Source organism: Lynx canadensis, chromosome B1 (assembly GCF_007474595.2).
Source record: "Lynx canadensis isolate LIC74 chromosome B1, mLynCan4.pri.v2, whole genome shotgun sequence".
In the NCBI taxonomy this organism is placed as follows: domain Eukaryota; kingdom Metazoa; phylum Chordata; class Mammalia; order Carnivora; family Felidae; genus Lynx; species Lynx canadensis.
In genome coordinates, this window is record NC_044306.2 from 40,632,918 (window position 1) to 40,656,060 (window position 23,143).

Here is a 23,143-nt window from a genome sequence, read left to right on the forward strand (position 1 = left end):
CCGCTCTGCCCATGTATCAGCAAAGCTTTACAACAAAGGCCTGGACTGGCTGAGGGCCCTCAGGAATTAGCAGGAGGATAGAGGTCAGGAACTGGCTATTCACCTTGGTGCCCGGTCAGTTAGCATCTACCCAGCCCTACTTTCAGCACCACGAGCGCAAGGACTGTGAGTGCAACATGTGCAACTGAATTTTCTTTAGAGTGCCCCATATCAAGTTCTCACTGTACTTCAAAACTGCTTCTAAAAGCAGAGAAGGTAGAGGGACTTCCAATCTCATGCCATTCCAGTGGGGATGGGGTGTGTGTGTGTGTGTGTGTGTGTGTGTGTGTGTAAACAAGGTGATGCCTCCCCTTTTTAAGAGGTTCATGGAGGGAGCACCTGTTTGAGGTCTTGCAAAATGACTGGGTTGTGAGTATACCTCAACGCTTACCTAAACCCCTCACTACCTGGGAGGACAGCAATCATCCCGGGACTGACAGACAGCCCCTGTCTCCACACTAGAGGAAGAAGTATTGGTGATTGTTTTACAACGGTGGAGAGTCACACACCATCTTGGAATTGGAAATATAAGGGGGAAAAAGCATCTTTGCTGACAAAGGAAAATTCACTGTAACTGATATTTTAAATTATTTAATATAACAAATAAAACTGACCAGGGGCGCCTGGGTGGCTCAATCAGATAAGCGTCCAACTCAGCTCAGGTCATGATCTTGCAGTTTGTGAGTTCGAGCCCCACATCAGGCTCTGCACTGACAGCTCAGAACCTGGAGTGTGCTTCTCATTCTCTGTCTGTCTCCCTCCCTCCCTCTCTCTCTGCCCCTTCCCTGCTTGGGCTCTCTCAAAACTGAATATTAAAAAAAAAAAAAAATTAAAGAAGAAACAACTGACTAAAAGCACCTAGCAGCCATTCCTTTAGAAGTCATCTGTTATCCTAACTGAGGGACTGAGATTTATGACTCTTTTCCAGAGGCAGCAGGTGCAGCTGTTGCTCCAGAGGGCTCTCTCCAGATGTCACTTCAATGCCCCAGGGCTCCTCAGCTCCTGCAGTCTCTTGGTCCCCCTACAATGATGGCCCTACCTTGGCTTGGTGCACTAGGCCCTCACCTTCTCATGATCTGGATCTCCAGGCACCACCGCTCTCGATTCCGGGGACTGAGCTCCTGCCGGCACTGCTTGATAGCAATCTGCTCACCTGTTTCCTGCAGAGAGAATGTGCACAGGGACAAGATTAGCAGCACTAACATCCAAGCTCACCCACAAAGCCATGAGTCAAATCTAAATTTGTCTCCTTAGGGCCCAAAGCACGGATCACATCACCTCTGGGATCCCGAGGCCCACTTTGAGTATCCACTGATAGATGTTCCCAAGTCACTTGCCAGCCTGTTAGGCTGGCCTCCATACTTCCACCTCTCCCATGTTTCTCTCTCATTTCTACCCATCCAGAGTCTAAACCAAGGCCTTGTTTGGTTCCCAACTCCTCCATGAAACCTCTGCTGGCCATTCCTGCCGAAGAGATTTCTTTCTCACTCCTCTGAGCCCCAAATGCTAGATGGAACCATATGAAATTGCTAGTATTGACCATTTTGACCTACACAAATGGCATTTCCATATGATTCAACCTAACAGTTAATGCCACACTGCCGTCCTACTTCATGTAAGACTTTTGTGTCTCCAGGGGTGCCTAGGTGGCTCAGCGGGTTAAGCGCCAACTTTGGCTCAGGTCATGATCTCATGGTTCGTGAGTTCAAGCCCCCACATCGGGCTCTGTGCTGAAAGTTCAGAGCCTGGAGCCTGCTTTGGATTCTGTGTCTCCCTCTCTCTCTGCCCCTCCCTTGCTTGAGCTCTGTCTCTATCTCTCTCTTTCAAAAATAAAATAAACATTAAAAAAAATTTAAAAATAAAAAAGTCTTGGCTCTCCAGAGAAAAGGCAAGCCTAGCATAGTAGCTGGAACGCAGGATGATTCAATTCAGCATTTACTAACTCTGTGACCTTGGGCAGAGTACCCGGTCTGACTCAGTTTCTTCATCTGTAAAATGACAATACATATGTCCACCTTTCAGGGCTATCATGAAGCTGAGCACCTAGCAGTGCCCAGCCCTTAGTAGGTGTTCAATAACACTATGAGGAGCAGACCTGTGTCTCTTATAAGTGCTCCTGGCATTTAAAATCCTCTGAACCTTGGCTCTACCCTGCCCTTCCCAGCTACTCTCCCAAGAGTGCTCCACCCGAGGCATCTGATACTGTAGCTGGATTAGACCACCTATCCAATCCTGTGCTTTTCTAGTCTATGTTCTTGCTCATGTGGGTGCCCAGGCACGATACAAGCCCACCTCAAGGGGCTCTTACCCGGCTCTCCAAACACGCAATTCCTTCACTGCACATACCAACCAAAGACTTATTTTCTGTAGAGTCATAGGGTTATTTTCTCTTTGTTAATTTATAGGCTTCTCCATCTTCATGCACTTTAACCTCTTCCAGGGAACTAGGACAATGCCCTCAGCTGGGGGGTTGTGAATGGAAAAGAAGGCAATCAATAAATGTTTTTGAATAATTAACTGACTGCCGGAGTCCTGAGGATTAACTCATCCCTTTTCCTTGGTGCTCTAGGCAGCACCAAGGAGCCCCATGGGACAACCTGAAAGGGGAGGCTAACTGGCTGACAGCAGCAGGGACAGCGGCTCTGGCCTCGGGTGCTCTCACCACCACAGGGGGGTCACCACTATACTGCTGCCACCTCCTCAGGCTGATGTGGAGGCCTCCAGGATAGCTGAGGGACAGCAGGTGCCTCTGGCTATGCCTTTGGTGGCACCAGGCTGAAAGCTGGTCCCGATGTCAGTGAGCAAGCTGACTTACACCAGTATCCTGTGTGTTCTGTGTACCTGCAGAGAGAACCTCCCCAACAGCCTTAAGTACTGGGGGAGAGCCACAGCCTGCATGATGGCTACAGGAAATCCCTCAACAAGAAAGATTTTAGAACGGTAGCAAAATTCTACTATTTGCCCAACTGAAGGATATTCTAGAGGCCCTGACAGTCCATTTTGTCAGTTTTGCCATTTTATGAAAATGCATATTGAAAAGAACCATAATTCTTGTAAGTGCAGCAATTCATATGACACTGAATGGGACTTAAGACACATGGAAAACTGTAGCAAGATCTCCTGGTGTGCACGTGGCTGTCCTTAGGGCAGCAGAACTGCATCGTGGCCACACATTTACCAAACTGGCAATGACCCTGATGGGAACACAGGCCCACCCAGTAAGAAAACGAAAAATGGAAGTCTCCAAACATGAGCAGAAATTGTTTAACCAAACCACTGAATCACTGATCATTAGATTAATCCCTAAAAGGGATTCAGAAATAAGGTTGAAGCGTCTTCTGACTACAACACCTCCACAATACTCTCTGAAGTTGCTTCTGTCAAATGCCACTACTGCTGTGGTTAAGCTGTGTGTTGTACAGTTACCTCACCTGCCTAGTTTTTTTGTTTTTTTTTTAACAGCGCTATTGAAATATAATTGACATACCACACAATTCATCCATTTAAAGTATGCAGTGTAACAGTTTGGGGTATGGTCAGAGTAGTACAACTAAAACCACAATCAATTTCATCCCCCAAGGAAATCTTATACCCATGAGCAGTCACTCTCCATTTTCCCCCAGCCCTTTGAGCAAGTACAACCATGAATCTACCTTTTATCTCTATAGATTTGCTTGCTCTGAACATTTCATATAAATGGTATCACAATACGTGGTCTTTTGTGATGGCTTCTTTCACTTTGCAACAACAAACGCTCCTTGGTGCCGCCCATGGTAGCAGACATGGATAACCAGATTCTGCCGTATTATTCACACGTTGCTATTAGACCCTGATCTTTGGTCCAGATCCCGAGGTACTCTGAAGAAGAGCTCACCTCTTTGAAAACTCGTAAATCCTATTGTTACTGAACAAACTAGTACAGTTGTACAAGTGCACTTGGGTAGAAATCCATCTAATACTTTTCATTAGTTAGGGAACATGTGAAAATTCCATTTCTTCAATCAACGTATAGACTGTATTATATCTCACAAAATGTTATACTCTCTACATCATGAACTTCCCAGCTTCTCTGTTCTCAAACTGATTTCAATTTATTTTCAAGCGTCACTTCCCCTTAGCATGGAGACTCAAACATTTTTGCCCAGTTCTACAGTAACTTCATCAACAGAAGTGCTGACATGCCATTAGAGATGCTTGATTCTGGTGACGTGGGATCCCCATGGAAACTGAGAGTGGAATGCACCCCAGTTCTACAAATGATGGGTCAAATGTAAAACAAGGGAATAATGCTGAGGGAGTCCATTTAGCATGTAATGTTTTGATGGACAGTCTGATAAGTAACAGTTTAGTAGAAGATTTGCAATTCATGGTTTGTTACCACAGAATGACTCAGAGTTTAAATCAAGATATTTAAGGGAAGGGGCCAACATGGTGGAGAAGTAGGGGGATCCGAAGTTCCCTTGTCTGTCAAAAAAAGCAGTGTTGAGGCCAAAGGACTTTGAACTTCAAGAGTCCAGGTGGTGAAGTGACAGAGACGTTTCCAGGGACCCACTGGGACAACCTACCGGGCCATACGTGCGTGATTGTGAACTGGGAGAGATAAAATGAACAGAGGAGAGGGATCTCCTCCTGCAGAGAGACAAAGGGAAAAGAAAGAGAGGCTGGGGAAGCATAGGACTATATCTGGACAAGAGAAAACCATGGACCGGGACAGAGAGAGCCCTAACTGCAGGGCTTTCGCTGGATGGGATGGGCTGCCCTGTTTGTGCGCCTGGGGAGGAGGAGAGCCAGCCCCAGGCTTGGTAACTAGTTCAGAGTGCAGTCCGCAGTGGGAGAAAGCAATCCCCTCCCTAGAGTGCTGTGGGAAGTATATATCCGCTCAAAGGAGCAGCACTTCCCCAAAACTGGGGTGGACGGAATGGGAACCTTAAAGACACTGGGGTTTAAGTCCCAGCTGGGAGCCAGGGAGTCATGGAGGTCAGTGGAGCAGGACAAACTGCCTCGTTTGCACCCCTGGCACAGCGAGGACGGCTCGAACAGAGTGCTTTGGGATACCAAGTCCGGGTAGGAGACATTGGGGTATCGCCATTTTTCTCCCCACCACCACCAAGGCAGGGCTTCAGGGATTGGACAGCGGGACGGCAGTGGAGGCAGGATTCGCCTACACCAAACCACACCCCTCCACGATGGGTAACTGCGTATCTACTGGAGATAGATGCTGTGGAACCAGATGGACCCCTCCTCCAGGCCAGCGCTGTTGCATTGCCTAGTTTAATTCTTGCACAATTCTTATTATATAGATATATTCTTCTTTCCTTTTCTCCTTCTTATCTCTTCCCTCCTCTAGTCTGGTTACTTTGGTTGTTGGTTTGTTTAAGCAGACGTACTTAATCCATTCTCTTGATACATGTTCTACACCTCCTTCTTTATTTTCCTTTCTCTCACTTTGGATTAAGCTGTATAGTTTCTGTCTGGTCAATTTTTATTTTATTTTCTTTTTCCCCTGCCCCTGTCATTTCTCTCTTTGTATAGAATAAGACCTCTTTCATCAGCAACACCTCCACCCTGCTGTTTACTTGTAGCTGGTGTTTCTGTGTTTTTGTTTGTGTGTGTGTTTGCTTGTTTTTGTTCTGTTTTTGTTTATTTGTTTTCCTTTCCAGGGCTACTTCAATGAACAAATCAAAGCACACCTGGTGGAGGGTCCAAACCATCACTACGAGTAAGGTGATAAAGTAACCAAAGTCACAACAACAGAGGGCAAGTAACACTTTCCAAAAAACACCTCCTGAAGGGCCAGGCCCTGGATAGTGTATGACCCCTCTTTAATAAAGTAGTGCTCACAGGTGCAGGACACATAACAAGCTTTTAAAACTTATAAGGGACAGAAAACTAGTCAAAATGACAAAACGGAAGAATTCTCCTCAAAAGAAATTCCAGGAAGAAATGACAGCTAAAGAACTGATCAAAACAGATATAAACAATACAACTGAACAAGAATTTAGAATAATAGTCATAAGATTAATCGCTGGGCTTGAAAAAAGCATAGAAGACAGCAAAAATCTATTGCTGCAGAGATCGAGGAACTAAAAAATAGTCATGATGAATTTGAAAATGCTATAAATGAGGTGCAAAATAAACTAGAGGTGGTGACAGTGAGGACTGAAGAGGCAGAGGGGAGATTAAGTGTAATAGAAGATAAAATTATGTAAAAAGATGAAGCTGAGAAAAAGAGAGATAAAAAATTCTGGACCACAAGGAGAGAATTAGAGAACTGAGTGATTCAATGAAATGGAACAATATTCATATCATGGGAGTGCCAGAAGTGAGAGAAAAGGGACTAAGGTGTACTTGAACAAATCATAGATGAGAACTCCCCCAATTTGGGGAAGGAAACAGACATTGATATCCAGGAGGCACAGAGAACTCTCTTCAGACGTAACTGAATTGATCTTCTACATGACATATCATAGTGAAACTGACAAAATACAAAGAGAAAGAGAGAATTCTGAAAGTAGCTAGGGATAAACAGACCTTAACCTACAAGGGTAGACACATAAGGGGAGTAGCAGACCTATCTACTGAAAACTGACAGGCCAGGAGAGGCAGGAAATTTTCAATGTGCTGAATAGGAAAAACATGCAGCCAAGAATCCTTTATCCAGCAAGCCTGTCATTCAGAATAGAAGGAAGGATGAAGGTTTCCCAGACAAAAATTGAAGGAATTCATCACCACTAAATCAGCCCTACAAGAGATCCTAAGGGGGACTCTATGAATGGAATGTTGCAAAGATCACAAAGGACCAGGGACATCACTACAAGCATAAAACCTACAGATAACACAATGACTCTTAATCCATATCTTTCAATAATAACACTGAATGTAAATGAACTAAATGCTCTAATCAAAAGACAGAGGGTATCAGAATAGATTAAAAAACCAAAACAAAAAAAAAACAAAAACAAAAAACAAGAGACCCATTTTAGACCTGAGGACACCTTCAGATTGAAAGTGAGGGGATGGAGAACCAACTATCATGCTACTGGAAGTCAAAAGAAAGGTGGAATAGCCACTTATGTAAGACAAACTAGATTTTAAACTAAAGATTTTAAACAAGAGATGAAGAAAGACATTATATCATAATTACAGGGTCTATCCATCAAGAAAAGCTAACAAGTATAAATGTTTATACACCATATATGGAAGCACCAAAATATATAAAACAATCACAAACATAAGCAATCTTATTGGTAAGAATGTGGTAATTGCAGGCAAATTTAATACTCCATGTACAACAATGGACAGATCATCTAGACAGAAAGTAAATAAAGAAACAATGGCCCTGAATGATACACTGGACCAGATGGACTTGACAGATATATTTAGAACTTTGCATCTCAAAGCAGCAGAATACACATTCTTCTCGAGTGCACATGGAACATTCTCCAAGATAGATCACATACATACTGGGTCACAAAACAGCCCTCCATAAATATAAAAGAATTGAGATCATACCATGCACACTTTCAGATCACAATGCTATGAAACCTGAAATCAACCAAAGGAAAAAGTTTGGAAAACCTCCCAATGCATGGAGGGTAAAGAACATCTTACTAAAGAACAAATGGGTCAACCAGGCAATTAAAGAAGAAATTTAAAAATATATGGAAACAAATGAAAATGAAAACACAACAGTCCAAACCCTTTGGGATGCAACAAAGGCAGTCCTAAGAGGAAAATATATTGCAATCCAGGCCTATCCAGGACTATCTCAAGAAACAAACAAACAAAAAATCCCAAATACAAAATCTAATAGCACACCTAAAGGAACTAAGAAGCAGAACAAAGAAACCCCAAAGCCAGCAGAAGAAGAGAAATAATACAGATCAGAGCAGAAATAAACAATATAAAATACAAAAAAAAAAAAAACAACAAACCCAATAGAACAGATTAATGAAACTAAGAGTTGGTTTTTTGAAAAAATAAACAAAATTGATAAACCCCTAGCCAGACTTCTCAAAACGAAGAGAGGACCCAAATAGATGAAATCATGAATGAAAATGGTTTATTACAACCAATCCCTCAGAAATACAAGCAATTATCAGAGAATACTATGAAAAGTTATATGCCAACAAACTGGACAACCTGAAAGAAATGGACAAATTCCCAGACACCCACACACTACCAAAAGTCAAACAGGAAGAAATAGAAAATTTGAACAGACCCGTAACTAGTGAAGAAATGGAATCAGTTATCAAAAATCTCCCAATAAATAAGAGTTCTGGGTGAGATGGCTTCCCAGGGGAATTCTACCAGACATTTAAAGCAGAGTTAATAACTGTCTTTCTCAAGCTGTTCCAAAAAATAGAAATGGAAAGAAAACTTCCAGACTCATTATATGAAGCCAGCATTACCTTGATTCCCAAACCAGACAGAGACCCCACAAAAAAGGAGAACTATAGGCCAATATCCCTGATGAATATGGATGTAAAAGTTCTCAACAAGACATTAGCAAATAAAATTCAACAGCATATAAAAAGAATTATTCACCATGATCAAGTGGGATCCATTTCTGGGCTGCAGGGCAATATTCACAAATCAATCAATGTGATACATCACATTAATACAAGAAAGAATAAGAACCATATGATCCTGTCAATAGATGAAGAAAACACATTTGACAAAATACAACATCCTTTTTTAATAAAAACCCTCAAGAAAGTCAGGATAGAAGGAACATACTTAAATATCATAAAACCCATATATGAAAAGCTCACAGCTAATATCATCCTCAATGGGGAAAAACTGAGAGCTTTCCCCCTGAGATCAGGAACACGACAGGGATGTCCAGTTTCACCACTATTGTTTAACATAGTGTTGGAAGTCCTAGACTCAGCAGTCAGAAAACAAATGAAATAAAAGACATCAAAATTGGCAAAGAAGAAATCAAACTTTCACTTTTCGCAGACGACATGATACTCTACATGAAAAACCCAAAAGACTCTACCAAAAGACCACTAGAACTGATATACGAATTCAGCAAAGTCACAGGGTACAAAATCAATGTACAGAAATCAGTTGCATTTTTATACACCAATAATGAAGCAACAGAAAGAGAAATAAACTGATCCCATTTACAACTGCACCAAGGAACCATAAAATACCTAGGAATAAACCTAACCAAATATGTAAAAAATCTGTATGCTGAAAACAATGGAAAATTTATGAAGGAAATTGAAGAAGACACAAAGAAATGGAAAAACATTCCATGCTCATGGATTGGAAGAATAAATATTGTTAAAATGTCAATACTACTCAAAGCAATCTACACATTCAATGCAATCCCAATCAAAATTGCACCAGCATTCTTCTCAAAGCTAGAACAAACCTAAAATTTCTATGGAACCACAAAAGACCCTGAATAGCTAAAGTAATATTGAAAAAAACCAAAGCTGTAGGCATCACAATCCCAGACTTTAGCCTCTACAACAAAGCTGTAATCATCAAGACAGTATGGTACTGGGACAAAAACAGACACATAGACCAATGGATAGAATAGAGAACCCAGAATTGAACCTACAAATGTATGGCCAACTAATTTTTGACAAAGCAGGAAAGAGTATCCAATGGAAAAAAGACAGTCTTTTTAGCAAATGGTGCTGGGAGAACTGGACAGCAACATGCAGAAGAATGAAACTAGACCAGTTTCTTACACCATATGCAAAAATAAACTCAAAATGGATGAAAAACCTAAATGTGAGACAGGAAACCATCAAAACCCTAGAGGAGAAATCAGGCAACAACCTCTTTGACCTCAGTCACAGGAATTTCTTGCTCAACATATCTCCAAAGGCAAGAGAATTAAAAGCAAAAATGAACTATTGGGACCTCATCAATATAAAAAGTTTCTGCACTGCAAAGGGAACAATCAGCAAAACTAAAAGGCAACCGACAGAATGGGAAAAGATTTGCAAATGACATATCAGATAAAGGGTTAGTATCCAAAATCTACAAAGAACTTATCAAACTCAACACACAAAAAACAAACAATCCAGTGAAGAAATGGGCAGAAGACATGAATAGACACTTCTCCAAAGAAGACATCCAGATGGCCAACAGACACATGAATAGATGCTCAATGTCACTCATCATCAGGAAAATACAAATCAAAACCACGCTGAGATACTACCTCACACCAGTCAGAGTGGCTAAAATGAACAACTCAGGAAACAACAGATGCTGGTGAGGGTGTGGAAAAATGGGAACCCTCTTGCACTGTTGGTGGGAATGCAAACTTGTGCAACTGCTCTGGAAAACAGTGTGGAGGTTCCTCAAAAAATTAAAAATATATCTACCCTATGACCCAGCAATAACACTGCTAGCAATTCACCCAAGGGATACAGGAGTGCTGATTCATAAGGATACATGTACCCCAATGTTTATAGCAGTGCTTTCAACAATAGCCAAATTATGGAAAGAGCCTAAGTGTCCATCAACTGATGAATGGATAAAGAAGATGTGGTTTATGTATACAATGGAATACTACATGGCAATGAGAAAGAATGAAATCATGCCATTTGCAGCAACATGGATGGAAATGGAAGATATTATGCTGAGTGAAATAAGTCAGTTAGAAAAGGGCAGATATCACATGTTTTCACTCATATGTGGATCTTGAGAAACTTAACAGAAGACCATGGGGGAAGGGAAGGGGAAAAAAATAGTTACAAACAGAGGGAGGCAAACCATAAGAGACTCAAATACAGAGAACAAACTGAGAATGGATGGCAGGGGTGGGGAGGGAAAATGGGTGATGGGCATTGAGGAGGGCACTTGTTGGGATGAGCACTGGGTGTTGTATGTAAGCAATGAACCATGGCAATCTACCCCAAAAACCAAGAACACACTTTACATACTGTATATTAGCCAATTTGATAATAAATTATATTAAAAATAAATAATAAATAATTCAAGATATTTAAAGATCTGCACCTATATTAACTTCAACATACAGAGCAACATGTTAGTTTTTAAAAAAAAAAAATTTAACGTTTATTTATTTTTGAGAGACAGAGACAGAGTGTGAGTGGGGGAGGGGCAGAGAGAGAGGGAGACACAGAATCCGACACACAGAACCCGATGCAGGGCTCAAACTCACAAACTGTGAGATCATGACCTGAGCCGAAGTTGGACACTTAACTGACTGAGCCACCCAGGCGCTACTATTAACAAATTGCCACGAACTTAGTTTTTTTACTGCTACTATCAACAAAATGCCATGGACTTAGCAACTTAATACAACATAGATTTATATCCTTACACTTCTGGAGGTCACAAGTCTGGCACACATCTCACTGGGCTGAAATCAAGATGTCAGCAGGGTTGTGCTCTTTTCTGGAAGCTTTAGGGGAGAATAAATTTCCTTGACCTTTCTAGCTTCTAGAAGTTGCCTGCATTCCTTGGCTCCTGGCCCCTCCCTCCATCCTCAAAGCCAGCAAGGACCAGTTGACTTTGTCACATTGCATCACTTTGCCACTGACTCTCCTGCCTCTCTCTTCCACTTTTAAGCCCCCTGTGATTACACTGGGATGACCTCGATAATCCAGGATAATTTTCCCATATCACGTCAACCCATCAGCAACCTTAATTCCCCTTTGCCATGGTAACTTACCATATTCACAGGTCCAGGGGATTAGGACACAGACATCTTCGGGAGGGGTTATTCTGCCTACCACAAACAATATGCTTCCTTCATAAAACTGATAAATACATCAAACTCCAAAGGCAGATTAAGTGATTTAGAAAACATTTCAGGTAACCTATCTATACATTGGATAATTGTACATAACTGCAGTCTTCTGTTCAACACAAACATTGGAACTAACACACAACTGTCACCTGACCCAACCCAGAGTCCAGAAATAGATTTTGATATTGAAGACTGATATTAAAGATTGAAGATTTGATTTGACATTGGCCTCAACATCCTAATTCAAACTAGACAGTGAACTTAGCAATATGAATACTGAACACATTGTGGAATAATTGGGCATAGAGAGCAGAATGCAGTTTCTATTTGTGGACAGCTCAGTTTAGTCCTATGGTGGCAGGGGAAATCCTAACTTCCTAGGCTTGGGAATGTCCCATACAGACACAGACACACTTAAACTTTCTTACACAGTGGCCCTCTAAGCAGTATTCTAAAACATTCCAGTTTTCTATGTGTTATACTTCATTTGAGACAAAAAAACAGACTGACTTTCTGTTGCTAAGAACATACCTGTTCTAGAAAGCAAAATTCAACTCAACAGTTTAGAAACAGACTAAAAATACTATTTTTGAAACCCCGGGAAGCTTGTTCTTCACTAGCAATGGAACTCAAAGAGCAGTGGATGACTATCTTTATTTGGGTTGGAGCTTTCTAGAGTCTTAGCTCAGTCTTGTGGAAAACCAGACTTGGCCCAAACCATGTCAGCATCCACCTTCTGGTAAATGGATTCCTCAGGGCAAAATTTAAAATTGATTAGTATTTTGAGAAAATGGAGAAAGGTGTCAACAGTGTTACCCATGTTGAATGCAGTTTATTATGAAGGTCCCTCAAGTCTGTGAATCTTGTGCACATGGAAACATAAAACGTGGCAGAATGGGGTGTAGGATGAAGTGAAGGGGAGGAAAGCACTTCCTCAGATGGCTGAGAGCTACCAAAAGGTGTGACAGTACAAGTGAGCTGAAGGCCAGTCTATACAGGAGCTGGCCCAGCTTCCCAAAGTTAGCCTTCTTCTCATGACTAGGGGAACTCACAGGAAGCCAAAGGGTACATTCAAACCCTTAGCTCAGAAAGGTGCCTCTTGTTACCATGGCAACCATCCAACAGGCCATTGTGGTAAGAGGGGGTAATCAGTAATAACCAACTCATTCCTTCTCAGGCCCTGCCCTCCAAGATGAATCCTTCAGAAAGAAAGTACAAAGCTAGGCCTAGAGAGATCCTAGGGACAGAACCCAGGCCTGAGAGTTAAAAGGTCTGGCTGCAGCTTCAGCCCTGACTCAACCATGCTGACCCATCTATGCTGAGAAGGTTCTGAGTTCAACCCATTCCCTTTGGTGTAAACACCCAACGGACATAGTGGCCTCCAAACTCACCCACAGGGGCTTGAGGGGTGAGACAAGCCAAGGTGTAATTCCCTCATCCTTCACCTGGTAAATGTGTGACGCTGAGTCCATTACTTAAGCTTCTAGGTCTTATCCATAAGAAGAGGACTCTATCCCTCAGTCAAAACAAGATGGAGTGTCTGATACAGACTGAGCCTTAAGTCAATTAAGTAGCATGATTTCCTTTCTCTGACCCATGTAGATGTTACTCTACCTATTTGATTTGTCTTCTTTTCAGACTATTCCAGTCTATCTCCTTCAAGATTCTGCTCAAGTTCCATTTCCTCAAGAAGCCTTCCCTCTTCCCTGAGCATTCAAGAGATAATATGGATAAAGCATCTAGCACAGCTGGCATAGGACACTCTCAATAAATAGCAGCCACTTTTTCTACACAACTTGGTGCTTATATTTAGACTCTTTTAGTATATTGCTAAGTATTCACTTTACCTCCTCCATAAGAGCATAAGCACACTGAAGACAAGGTCATTTCTTTTTTCCCCTGATGGAGCTTAGGTCACTGCTCCATAAATTCTTAGTGAACTCACTGAAGTCTTTAAGACTTCAATACACACACATAGGGGCACCTGGGTGGCTCAGGTGGTTGAGCATCCAACTTCGGCTCGGGTCATGATCTCGCTGTTTGTGGGTTTGAGCCCTGAGTTGGGCTGCCTACTGTCAGTGCGGAGCCCACTTCCAATCCTCTGTCCTCTCTCTGTGCCCCTCCACCACGCTCTGTCTCTCTCTCAAAAATAAACTTAAAAAAACAAAAACACACACATAAGCTGAAGTGAGTTTAATCTTGTCCAGTGAGGAGACAAGTAAAAGGCAGTACTACTTCATAAACATGGTAATAACACCTTACCTTTTATATCTTTATAACAGCCAGTGCATACATTACCTCATGTCATCTTCACAGGCATCCTTTGGGACCCCAGGTAGCACTTCCCAGTCTCTTTCCCAGCAACGTGCACAGATAATATATTTACAAGGCACCCTGGGACATTCCTAGATGCTTCCAGAGAGCAGCTGCCCTATTTCATGCCCAGACACACTGAGAGCCAAGGAGCTCAATATCTTAGCATCTTCAAAAATCCATGGGGGGAAGTTGTGGCCCAAAGTCATGAAGCCAGCAAGTAACAGAGCCAGGACTGGAACCCAGGTATGTGTGACTGGGAGTCATGTGGCTTTTCCCCTTTAGTCCCAGAAGTGCTACAGGCTCAGGTCATTCCAGTCATCTCTTTTTCTTCTTCCTCTGTATTTAACAAAGGTCTTATTGAAAATATCAGCCTCTCTAGACTACTGATAAATGGTTTGTGCTGACCCTCGAGCTGAGGCTCAAGGAATATAGACACAGCAAGGACTGCCAACGCCCATGCTTGGTGACAAAATCCAAAAACTCAGGGAAACAAGGGTAGGAATATTTGATATACTGCCCTTCCTCACTAAGAAATAATTCATCTTAGAGTTCTCTGTTAAACAAGAAAGTTTTAAGCATGTTGTCCTCCAAAGGAGGATTTTTTCCTGTAGTATTTCAAAATGGTTTAGACTGATTGTAGAGAACAGACAATGTCCCTAGGCTTGGATCACCCACCATGGCAAAGCCACAAGCCACAGCGGAGAAGGCAGGAGACTGGGAACTGAATAGATGTAGGTTCAGATTCAGCTCCTTCACTTACTAGCTTAGGCTCTTTAGGTGAATGACCTAACCTCTTTGTGCTTCAATTTTCTCAGTAATAAACAGGAATAAAGGCAACAGTTCTTGGGGCACCTGCTGGCTCAGTCACAGGAGCATGCAACTCTTGATCTCGGGGTCATGAATTCAAGCCCCACGTTGTGTGTAGAGATTACTTAAATAAATAAACTTTAGGGAAAAAAAAGCAACAGTTCTACCTTTAGGGCTATTATGTGGACAGGAGATAAAGCATGTAAAATGCCTAGCCCAATGCTGCCACAGGGTAAGTTCTCGATAAATGATGGGTCTGAGTATTAGGCATCACATATGTGACTAGGGATACCAACAGACTCTTTTATGCAATTTCTCTTGTGATAAACTAAAAAGTCTCTCTTTTATACACAAGATAAAGTATACAGAGTATGCGGAAACGTACATGGCTGCAAAGTGTAATCACTATACCAGACTGGAGTTAAATATCAAAACCACCCTACCCAGAGGCTTTCTTCGAGAGGCTCTGAACACAGGGGCAGCCACCAGAGAACACACTATTCATGGTCATCAACTAAAGAGCCTCCTGAGCGCCCACAGCAGCCTTAAGGATTTCCCCACCCGAGGATCCATGCAGGAGGGTGATGGAGAGCTTCCAGGTTGGAGCCAGGCTCACTACTATTTGTGAGAGTGGACTCCTCCTACCCCCTCAGCCCTCGCTTGCTATTCCACCGATAAGTCCTGCCGACTTTACCCATCACACAGCTCTCAGATCTGCCCACTTCTCTCCATCTCCACCATCATCAGCCCAGTCCAATCTCTCACCTGGACTCCTCCAAAAGCCCCCTAACTGGTGTCCCCACGTGACAGGGTAGTGCCGGTAGTGTCCTGGGACAAGCTCTTCTGAGGGCAGATTGTTAAATATTAAGGAATTCAGTGAGACCTGCTTATTAAGTTGTCAGTGGCTTGAAACAAGTCACAGCGGGGGTAGCTACCCTGTGGAAACTGGTAAACACTACGAATTGGGACGTTTTTCTCAGAGAGCCGATGTCCCAGCACACCACTGCCTGGGCCCCTTCCGGTCAGAGTGGAGCCCCCTCCAACAGCTTCCTGGTGCCCTTCAGATAAAAACAAAAGCACATCTCACTGTCACCATCTACACCCCAGCCTCCCTTGCACCTGGCTCCCCTTGTCCTCCCTTCTGGTCATGCTGGTCTTTCAGTCCCACCTGCTAGCCTAGATCCGCCCCCTTCACAGGGGTTCTGAATAGGCTGCTCCCTCTGCCTGGGTCCCTCCTCCCACTTTCTCAGCCCAGCTAACTTCTACCAATAACTCAGGTCTCTGCTTAAGTGCCACTTCCTTGAAGAAGCCTACCCCAACCTCCTGACGGATCCCACCCCCTGGTATAAGGTATCACTGCTCTGGGCCCCTCTCCCATGTCACACCTATGAGAGTCGGGAGTTTACATTTATAATTATTGATTAATGGCTCTTTCCCTTTTCTAAAAAGGTCTTTACAGAAAGTGAATTATTTTATGCACCCCAAACATGTATAATGTAAAGAAATTGCTATGGGGGAACTGAAAGAAAGCCACAGCCAGACAGGGCCCTGGCTGACCAGGAACTTAGAGCCTTGACAAGACACATTCCTCCACACAGACGAAGAGGCAGTGTATGAAGCATGCCAAGTGGAGCTGAAGGCATTCAATGGAAGAACTAATTTCCACTGCATGAATAAATCTGCGGCAAGTTTATGGAGGAGGTGGTCTGGAGCTGATCCTGGAGGAATGGCCAGAATTATGTACAGCTGTCCAGGAGACAGAGGCCTATTCCAGAGAGGGCTCAGCCAACCATCTTGTTGGGAGCCAATAAGAGGAGGTGATGCTACAAAGACAGGGTAAGGCCAGACTGTGAAGAGGCCTCAAACAGCAGACTGGGGAGTTTGGCTTTGGCTTTTATAAAACAAAGAACAATAAAAATAAATTTAAAAAGAACAGCCATCAACAAAATGAAAAGGCAACCTAGGGAGAAGATATTTGCCAATGATATATTCAATAAGGGGCGAATATCCAAAATGTAAAAAGAACTTACACAAGTCAACATCACAAAGCTTAATAATCCCGTTAAAAAATGGGCAGAAGACAGGTGAAAACATTTTTCCGAAGAAGACATACAGATGACCCACAGAAGCATGAAAAGATGTTCCACATCACTCATCATCAGGGAAATGCAAATCAAAACCACAATGAGATAGCATCTTACACCTGTCAGAATGGCTAACATCAAAAAGACAATAAATAACAGGTGCTGACAAAGATGTGGAAAAAGGGAACCCTCATGCACTGTTGGTAGGAATGTAAATTGGTACAGCCACAGTGGAAAACAGTAGGAAGGTTCCTCAAAAACTTAAAAATAGAAATACTATTATGATCCAGCAATTTTACTGCTATGTATTTAATCAAAGGAAACAAAACACTAATTTGAAAACACTAAAAATGCACCCCTGTATTTACTGCAGAATTATTTACAACAGCCAACACAGTGAAGCAACCCAAGTTTCCATCAATAGAGGAATGGATAAAGAATATTACTCAGCCATAAAAAGAATGAAATCTTGCCATTCATGACAACGTGGATGGATGTAAAGGGTATTATGCTAAGTGAAATAAGTTAGAAGAAAGAAAGGTCGTACGATTTCACTTCATGTGGAATCTAAACAAAACGAATAAACAAAAAAAGGAGAAACAGACTCATAAACACAGAAAACTGGTGGGTGCCACAGGGGAAGGAGTTGGGGGATGGGTGAAATAGGTGAAGGGGAGTAAGAGATACAAACTTTCAGTTGTACAATAAATCTTGGGGATGAAAAGTACAGCATTGTATATATATATACATAGTCAATAATACTGTGATAACATTGTTTGGTGACAGATGGTAACTATATTTATCATGGTGAGCACTGTATAATGTACAGAATCACCAAATCACTATGTTGTACACCTAAAACTATTATAACAATGTATGCCAACTATACTTCAATTAAACATTAAGTAAAAATGAAAAACAAATTAATTTTTGAACAGGGGAAGGAACTTGAAAGTAGTAATCTTAGAAGACTAATTCATACACATACACACACATTTACACATTTTCAGGCCCATATCTATAAAGCCAGGAACAAATTCCAACTGACAATAGCTTTCCAAACTCATGGAGCAGATGGAGGCCATTTTGAGCTAGAGATGACAGACACATGGCGCATCTGGAAAGAACTCCTTTCGAGGGAAACCAAACGTCTCTAGTTCAGCTGCTGCGAGATACTTGCTGTAGTCAAGAATCCAAAAGCCTTGGCCTGTCTAGAGCAGCCGAGCCCAGGTATCTGTGGGCCACAGAACAGTCTGAGTCTTCTGTTGTAATGTTAAGCCCGTAGCTATACTCAGACCAGAATATATTTGAGCCAGTTGTGATTCTTTTTTTATTCTTTTTTTTTAATTTATTTTTGAGAGAGAAAGACAGAGTACAAGCAGGGGAGGGGCAGCGAGGGAGAAGGACACACAGAATCCAAAGCAGGCCCCAGGCTCTGAGCTGTCAGCACAGAGCCCAATGCAGCGCTCAAACTTGTGAACCATGAGATCATGACCTGAGCTGAAGTTGGATGCTTAACCAGACTGAGCCATGCAGGCGCTCCAAGCCAGTTGTGTTTCTAAGGCCCCCTCAGCCAGAGGGTTTGCTGGAATCCTGGTTTCCTAGTTGAATGTGGAAATTACCACCTACAGAACTGTATTCTGCCCTCCAGCTCCGACCCCCCACATTCCTCCACGGGTCGTTTCATCCACTCAGAGCTGATAGGACTCAGGCAGGGTTTAGAATGTCTTCCAACTACTGATAAAGGAGGGTGGCTGTCTGGAATGATGCTCTGACATGGCTGGCCAGTAGCCTTGAGGACCCCCACTCCCACCCCCCCACCCCCCCCCGCACTGGCTGCCACAGCAGGCTCCTGGGAAGTGGTGCACAATTTGCCATTCCTTTGGTCCAAAAAAGTGCTCCGCAGCCCCTGATCAAAAAGCAGGTGCCCTCCTTCAAGGACTTCAGAGGTCTGATTTTGGGGTCAGGAAGCTAATTTTAGCTACTTGGTTAAGCTTTTGGTTAAGTTTTGGTTAAGCTTTTCTGATATTAACTTTATAGCACTCTGAGATAATTTTTCAGGAGGTCACGCACATATCACGCATGGTACAGACAGGGGCCTATGGAGGCATGCTGCAGGTTCCAAGTGCCCCGCTTAGGTAGATTATGGATTATATTATCCAATTTCAATAAAATGACTCTCATAAAATGGACAAATGGCTAAAGAAATTCCTGTAGTGAACTTTATTTAGTACATGTAACATCAGCATAAGCAAACAGGAATATGGAAGAACTAACACTTCTATGAGAAACTAATTTCAGACACATAAGGAGTAAAACGATAAGGATCGAATCGGATCTAAAAAGAAATTAGTCCAGGGGCGCCTGGGTGGCTCAGTTGGTTAGGTGTCCGACTTCGGCTCAGGTCATGATCTCACAGTTCATGAGTTTGAGCCCTGCGTCAGGCTCTGTGCTGACAGCTCAGAGCCTGGAGCCTGCTTTGGATTCTGTGTCTCCCTCTCTGCCCCTCCCCTGCTCATGCTCTGTCTCTCTCTGTCTCAAAAATAAATAAAACATTTAAAAAAAATTTTTTTAAGAAATTAGTCCAAATAATTCAAAATTATAAAAATTGTTTGAATTATGGATTTTCCTCCACTATCTCTAATGGTAATTCTTTCATATGGATCTGTATACTGTGTGCTGTGCAGTACTGCAAACACTGGGACGATGTCATAATTGATACGTATTTAAAATGTTTTTAAATTAATTTTTTAGGGGCGCCTGGGTGGCTCAGTTGGTTAGGTGTCCGACTTCGGCTCAGGTCATGATCTCACAGTTCATGAGTTTGAGCCCTGCGTCAGGCTCTGTGCTGACAGCTCAGAGCCTGGAGCCTGCTTTGGATTCTGTGTCTCCCTCTCTGCCCCTCCCCCACTCATGCTCTGTCTCCCTCTGTCTCAAAAATAAAATAAAAACATTAAAAAAAAATTCTAATTAATTTTTTAAACACTTAAGTATATTTCACTATGCTCATCCTTTAAATTTTTCTTATTTTTTCTATTTTTGTATGTTTTAGAACACGTAATATATTAGTATACAACATATCAGTACATGACAGTATAATGGCAACACAGATCCTAATTTAAAATACATATAATTGAGGGGCGCCTGGGTGGCTCAGTCGGTTAAGCATCCCACTTCAGGGGTTCCAACCTCACCTCCAGCTCTGTGCTGACAGCTCAGAGCCCAGAGCTTGCTTGGGATTCTGTGTCTCTCTCTCTGCCCCTCCCCCACTGGTGCTGTCTCTCTCTCTCTCTCTCTCTCAAAAACAAATATTAAAAAACAATAATAATAGGGGCGCCTGGGTGGCGCAGTCGGTTAAGCGTCCGACTTCAGCCAGGTCACGATCTCGCGGTCCGTGAGTTCGAGCCCCGCGTCAGGCTCTGGGCTAATGGCTCAGAGCCTGGAGCCTGTTTCCGATTCTGTGTCTCCCTCTCTCTCTGCCCCTCCCCCGTTCATGCTCTGTCTCTCTCTGTCCCAAAAATAAATAAACGTTGAAAAAAAAAATTAAAAAAAAAAACAATAATAATAAAATAAAATATATATAATTGGAGGTGAAAACTTAAAATGTTTACTATTTATTTCGGGGGCATAGCCAGTAAAGCTTGGAGACCACTTAGAGTCAGCTCAGCAGCCCTGAAGCCCCTTCCCAGTTCCCCTTTCTCACTCAACAAGTCTATAACCAAAGGTGAGCCCCATTCTCCCATCCAGCACAGTGTTGGGGAGAGGCAATTTGAGGGGAGCCTGTCTTCCCCAGCTCCTACCCCTGGTCGCCCTTGGTTCTTCCCAGCTCCAGAGCCCCTACCTGATTGTGCCATCGAATGACGTTTCCAAATCCCCCTGTCCCAAGTCGTTCTTTCATCTCCCAGGCCCCACATGTCTGGGTTGGCAGCGAAGGTGACCAGCTCATACTGAGGATGTGCTAACTCTGTAAGCAATTTGGTGTGGGGGATAAAAGATTAAAGTTAAGAAAAAATGTAACTCAAAGAGAGGGAGAAGATAAGAGATACCCTTGCCCTTCAATAAGAGAGAAGAAAAAAACGAGCTGGTTTTCATTTATAAATAAACCATGTTGTCTAACTTATTTCGGGGTTTTGGTGGCAAACTTGTTTTTCTCTCTCACCTTTCCCCCTCCCCCCACCTGGGCTGTTGTAGGAGACAGGCAGGAAAGTCACTGGAAAGAGAATACTCCGCCCCCCCACCCCCACCCCCACCTCGAAAGGGCATCCCAGCCTGGACTCCAGCAAGGGGCGCCCTGCCCCGCGCGCATTCTGTTTAGGGTGGCTGGGACAGAATCTGTTGCTGAGTTTCCCCATGGTCATGGTCACGTGTTGTCTTCACTCAGTCCAAATGAATCACGGCTCTCTCCCAAAGCCACCCACCTCGAAGCGGCCACCTGTACCCACCCCGCCCAGGGCTGCTCTGGACCTCCCAAGTCCAACCCGCACAAGAGAAAGGCTTCTACGACCGGAAAACCCCGACTTTTAAACTCGACAGAAGTTTCTTCAGCAGCCTCAAGTGAAGAGGGAGGTGCCAGCTCGCCGTTGCAGAGGAGACGCGGGGTCTGCAGGTGGCACCAGGGGGTCCCCGCGGCCGCCCAAGGGACTCACCTGTCGTCAGGGACGCAGGGCAGGGGAGCCGCTCCCCGGGGCGGGGGAGGCGGGGCTGAGGTGAAAAAACCGGGGGCTATGGCACCTCCCCAAAGACATTAAAATGCGGGAATCTTAAACCTCCCAGCCCAGCGCGACTTCCTCAAACACTTCCTGCTCTGACGTCACAGAGCACGTGGGCCGCGGCCCGCCCTTAAAGGCGCCGCGGGGGGCGCCAGTCTAGGCCACGCCCCTTGCCCGCGGTCCTAGGCCACGCCACCGGGCAGGACCTCGGGTCCCTGACCCAGGTGATTCAAGGGGGGCAGCATATGGCTTCTAGACGGCCCCGGTCGGACTTAGACAGGCATTGCTCCTTGAGATAAAAGCGGCCCTGAGATGAACCCGAATACGCCCGCGTCCTCTTTAGACAGTGACTTTAACCTGAAGCGGTTTCTGGGACTGGGGAGATGGGGATTTCCTCACTGGAGCCCTCCTGGGGTGAACTTGACACGCTTCCTAGACTTCTAACTAGGTGGAATTTCCCGCGCCCCCGCCAGGATTGATTTAGAGAGTGTTTACAAGAATTGCCGCGGGCCTCCTCTCCTCAGGCTGCATCCCCCTTATCTGGAGGATTTTTGGCTCAGTATCGAGAATGATAAATCGCAGCTGTACTCCCTGGAAATGACAGCCCCCCCCCCCACCCGCTTAAGAAAAAAATAAAGAAAAAGGGGGAAAAATCTAGTAGTGTTCACACGAAACTGCAGTTTCAGCCGCAGTGATGTAGGGAAATTGCGAGAGAAACTCGCAGCGCTGAGGTTTATGGTTCAACTCCTACCTACTTGACATAAAATAAGGTCTTTGCTATTGAGTTTCTTGGTTCTGTGGAATTATATTATCACACAAAGGTGTGTGTGTGTGTGTTGGTTTACTCAAGCAGGAAAAAAATTATTAAAGGAAACATGAAGATAATAGCTCACATTTATAGAGTGCTTACCAAGGGCCAGGCACTGTCTAAACTGTACCTAGAATTCGTCGTTCGTCCTCAAGGCAATCCTACAAATTGGACAGTAACTGCATTATTGTTAACCCCATTACACGGAAGAGAAAACTAATGCAGGGAGAGGAAAATATGTCAAAGTCACAGGCCAGTAAGTGGATGAACTGATATTCCAACCCAAGCAGCTAGTTCTTGGGCCCAAGCTTTTACTATTTGGTTAAAAGGGGCATACTAAAAAATTCAAAAGGAGGTAAACTGGATTTTGAATCCTAATACGCTGTTATTGACTACTTTGAGGTTTTAGGGCCAATTACTGAACCACTCCAAGCATGGGGTGGTAACCACTCTTCTTTAAAACGTGGACAACATTAGGTTGAATCACATGAAATTGTCGTTTTCTTTAATGAAACAAAAACAGTTGTGGGGCGCCTGGATTGCTCAGTTGGTTAAGCCCCTGACTCTGGTTTCAGCTCAGGTCCTGATCTTGGGGTTTGTGAGTTTGAGCGTGGTGTCAGGCTCCATGGCTGCT

General features: G+C 43.5%; 1 protein-coding gene across 3 annotated transcripts in view; it reads right to left on the reverse strand.

The window, feature by feature from the left end:
* The window catches only part of IKBKB (inhibitor of nuclear factor kappa B kinase subunit beta), a 73,585-nt gene extending 51,784 nt beyond the window's left edge, over positions 1–21,801 (reverse strand). The window contains exons 1-3 of one of the 3 annotated variants that reach the window (XM_030312530.2): positions 21,639–21,801; positions 20,834–20,956; positions 1,105–1,199 (exon numbers count right to left, since the gene is read on the reverse strand). In XM_030312530.2, coding sequence (XP_030168390.1) covers positions 1,105–1,199; positions 20,834–20,938 — 200 coding nt within the window. In that variant the 5' untranslated portion in view covers positions 20,939–20,956; positions 21,639–21,801. The remainder of the gene's footprint in view (positions 1–1,104; positions 1,200–20,833; positions 20,957–21,638) is intronic. The other 2 variants (XM_030312531.1, XM_030312529.1) reach the window with 2 other exon arrangements.
* Between the last annotated feature and the right edge of the window lie 1,342 nt (positions 21,802–23,143).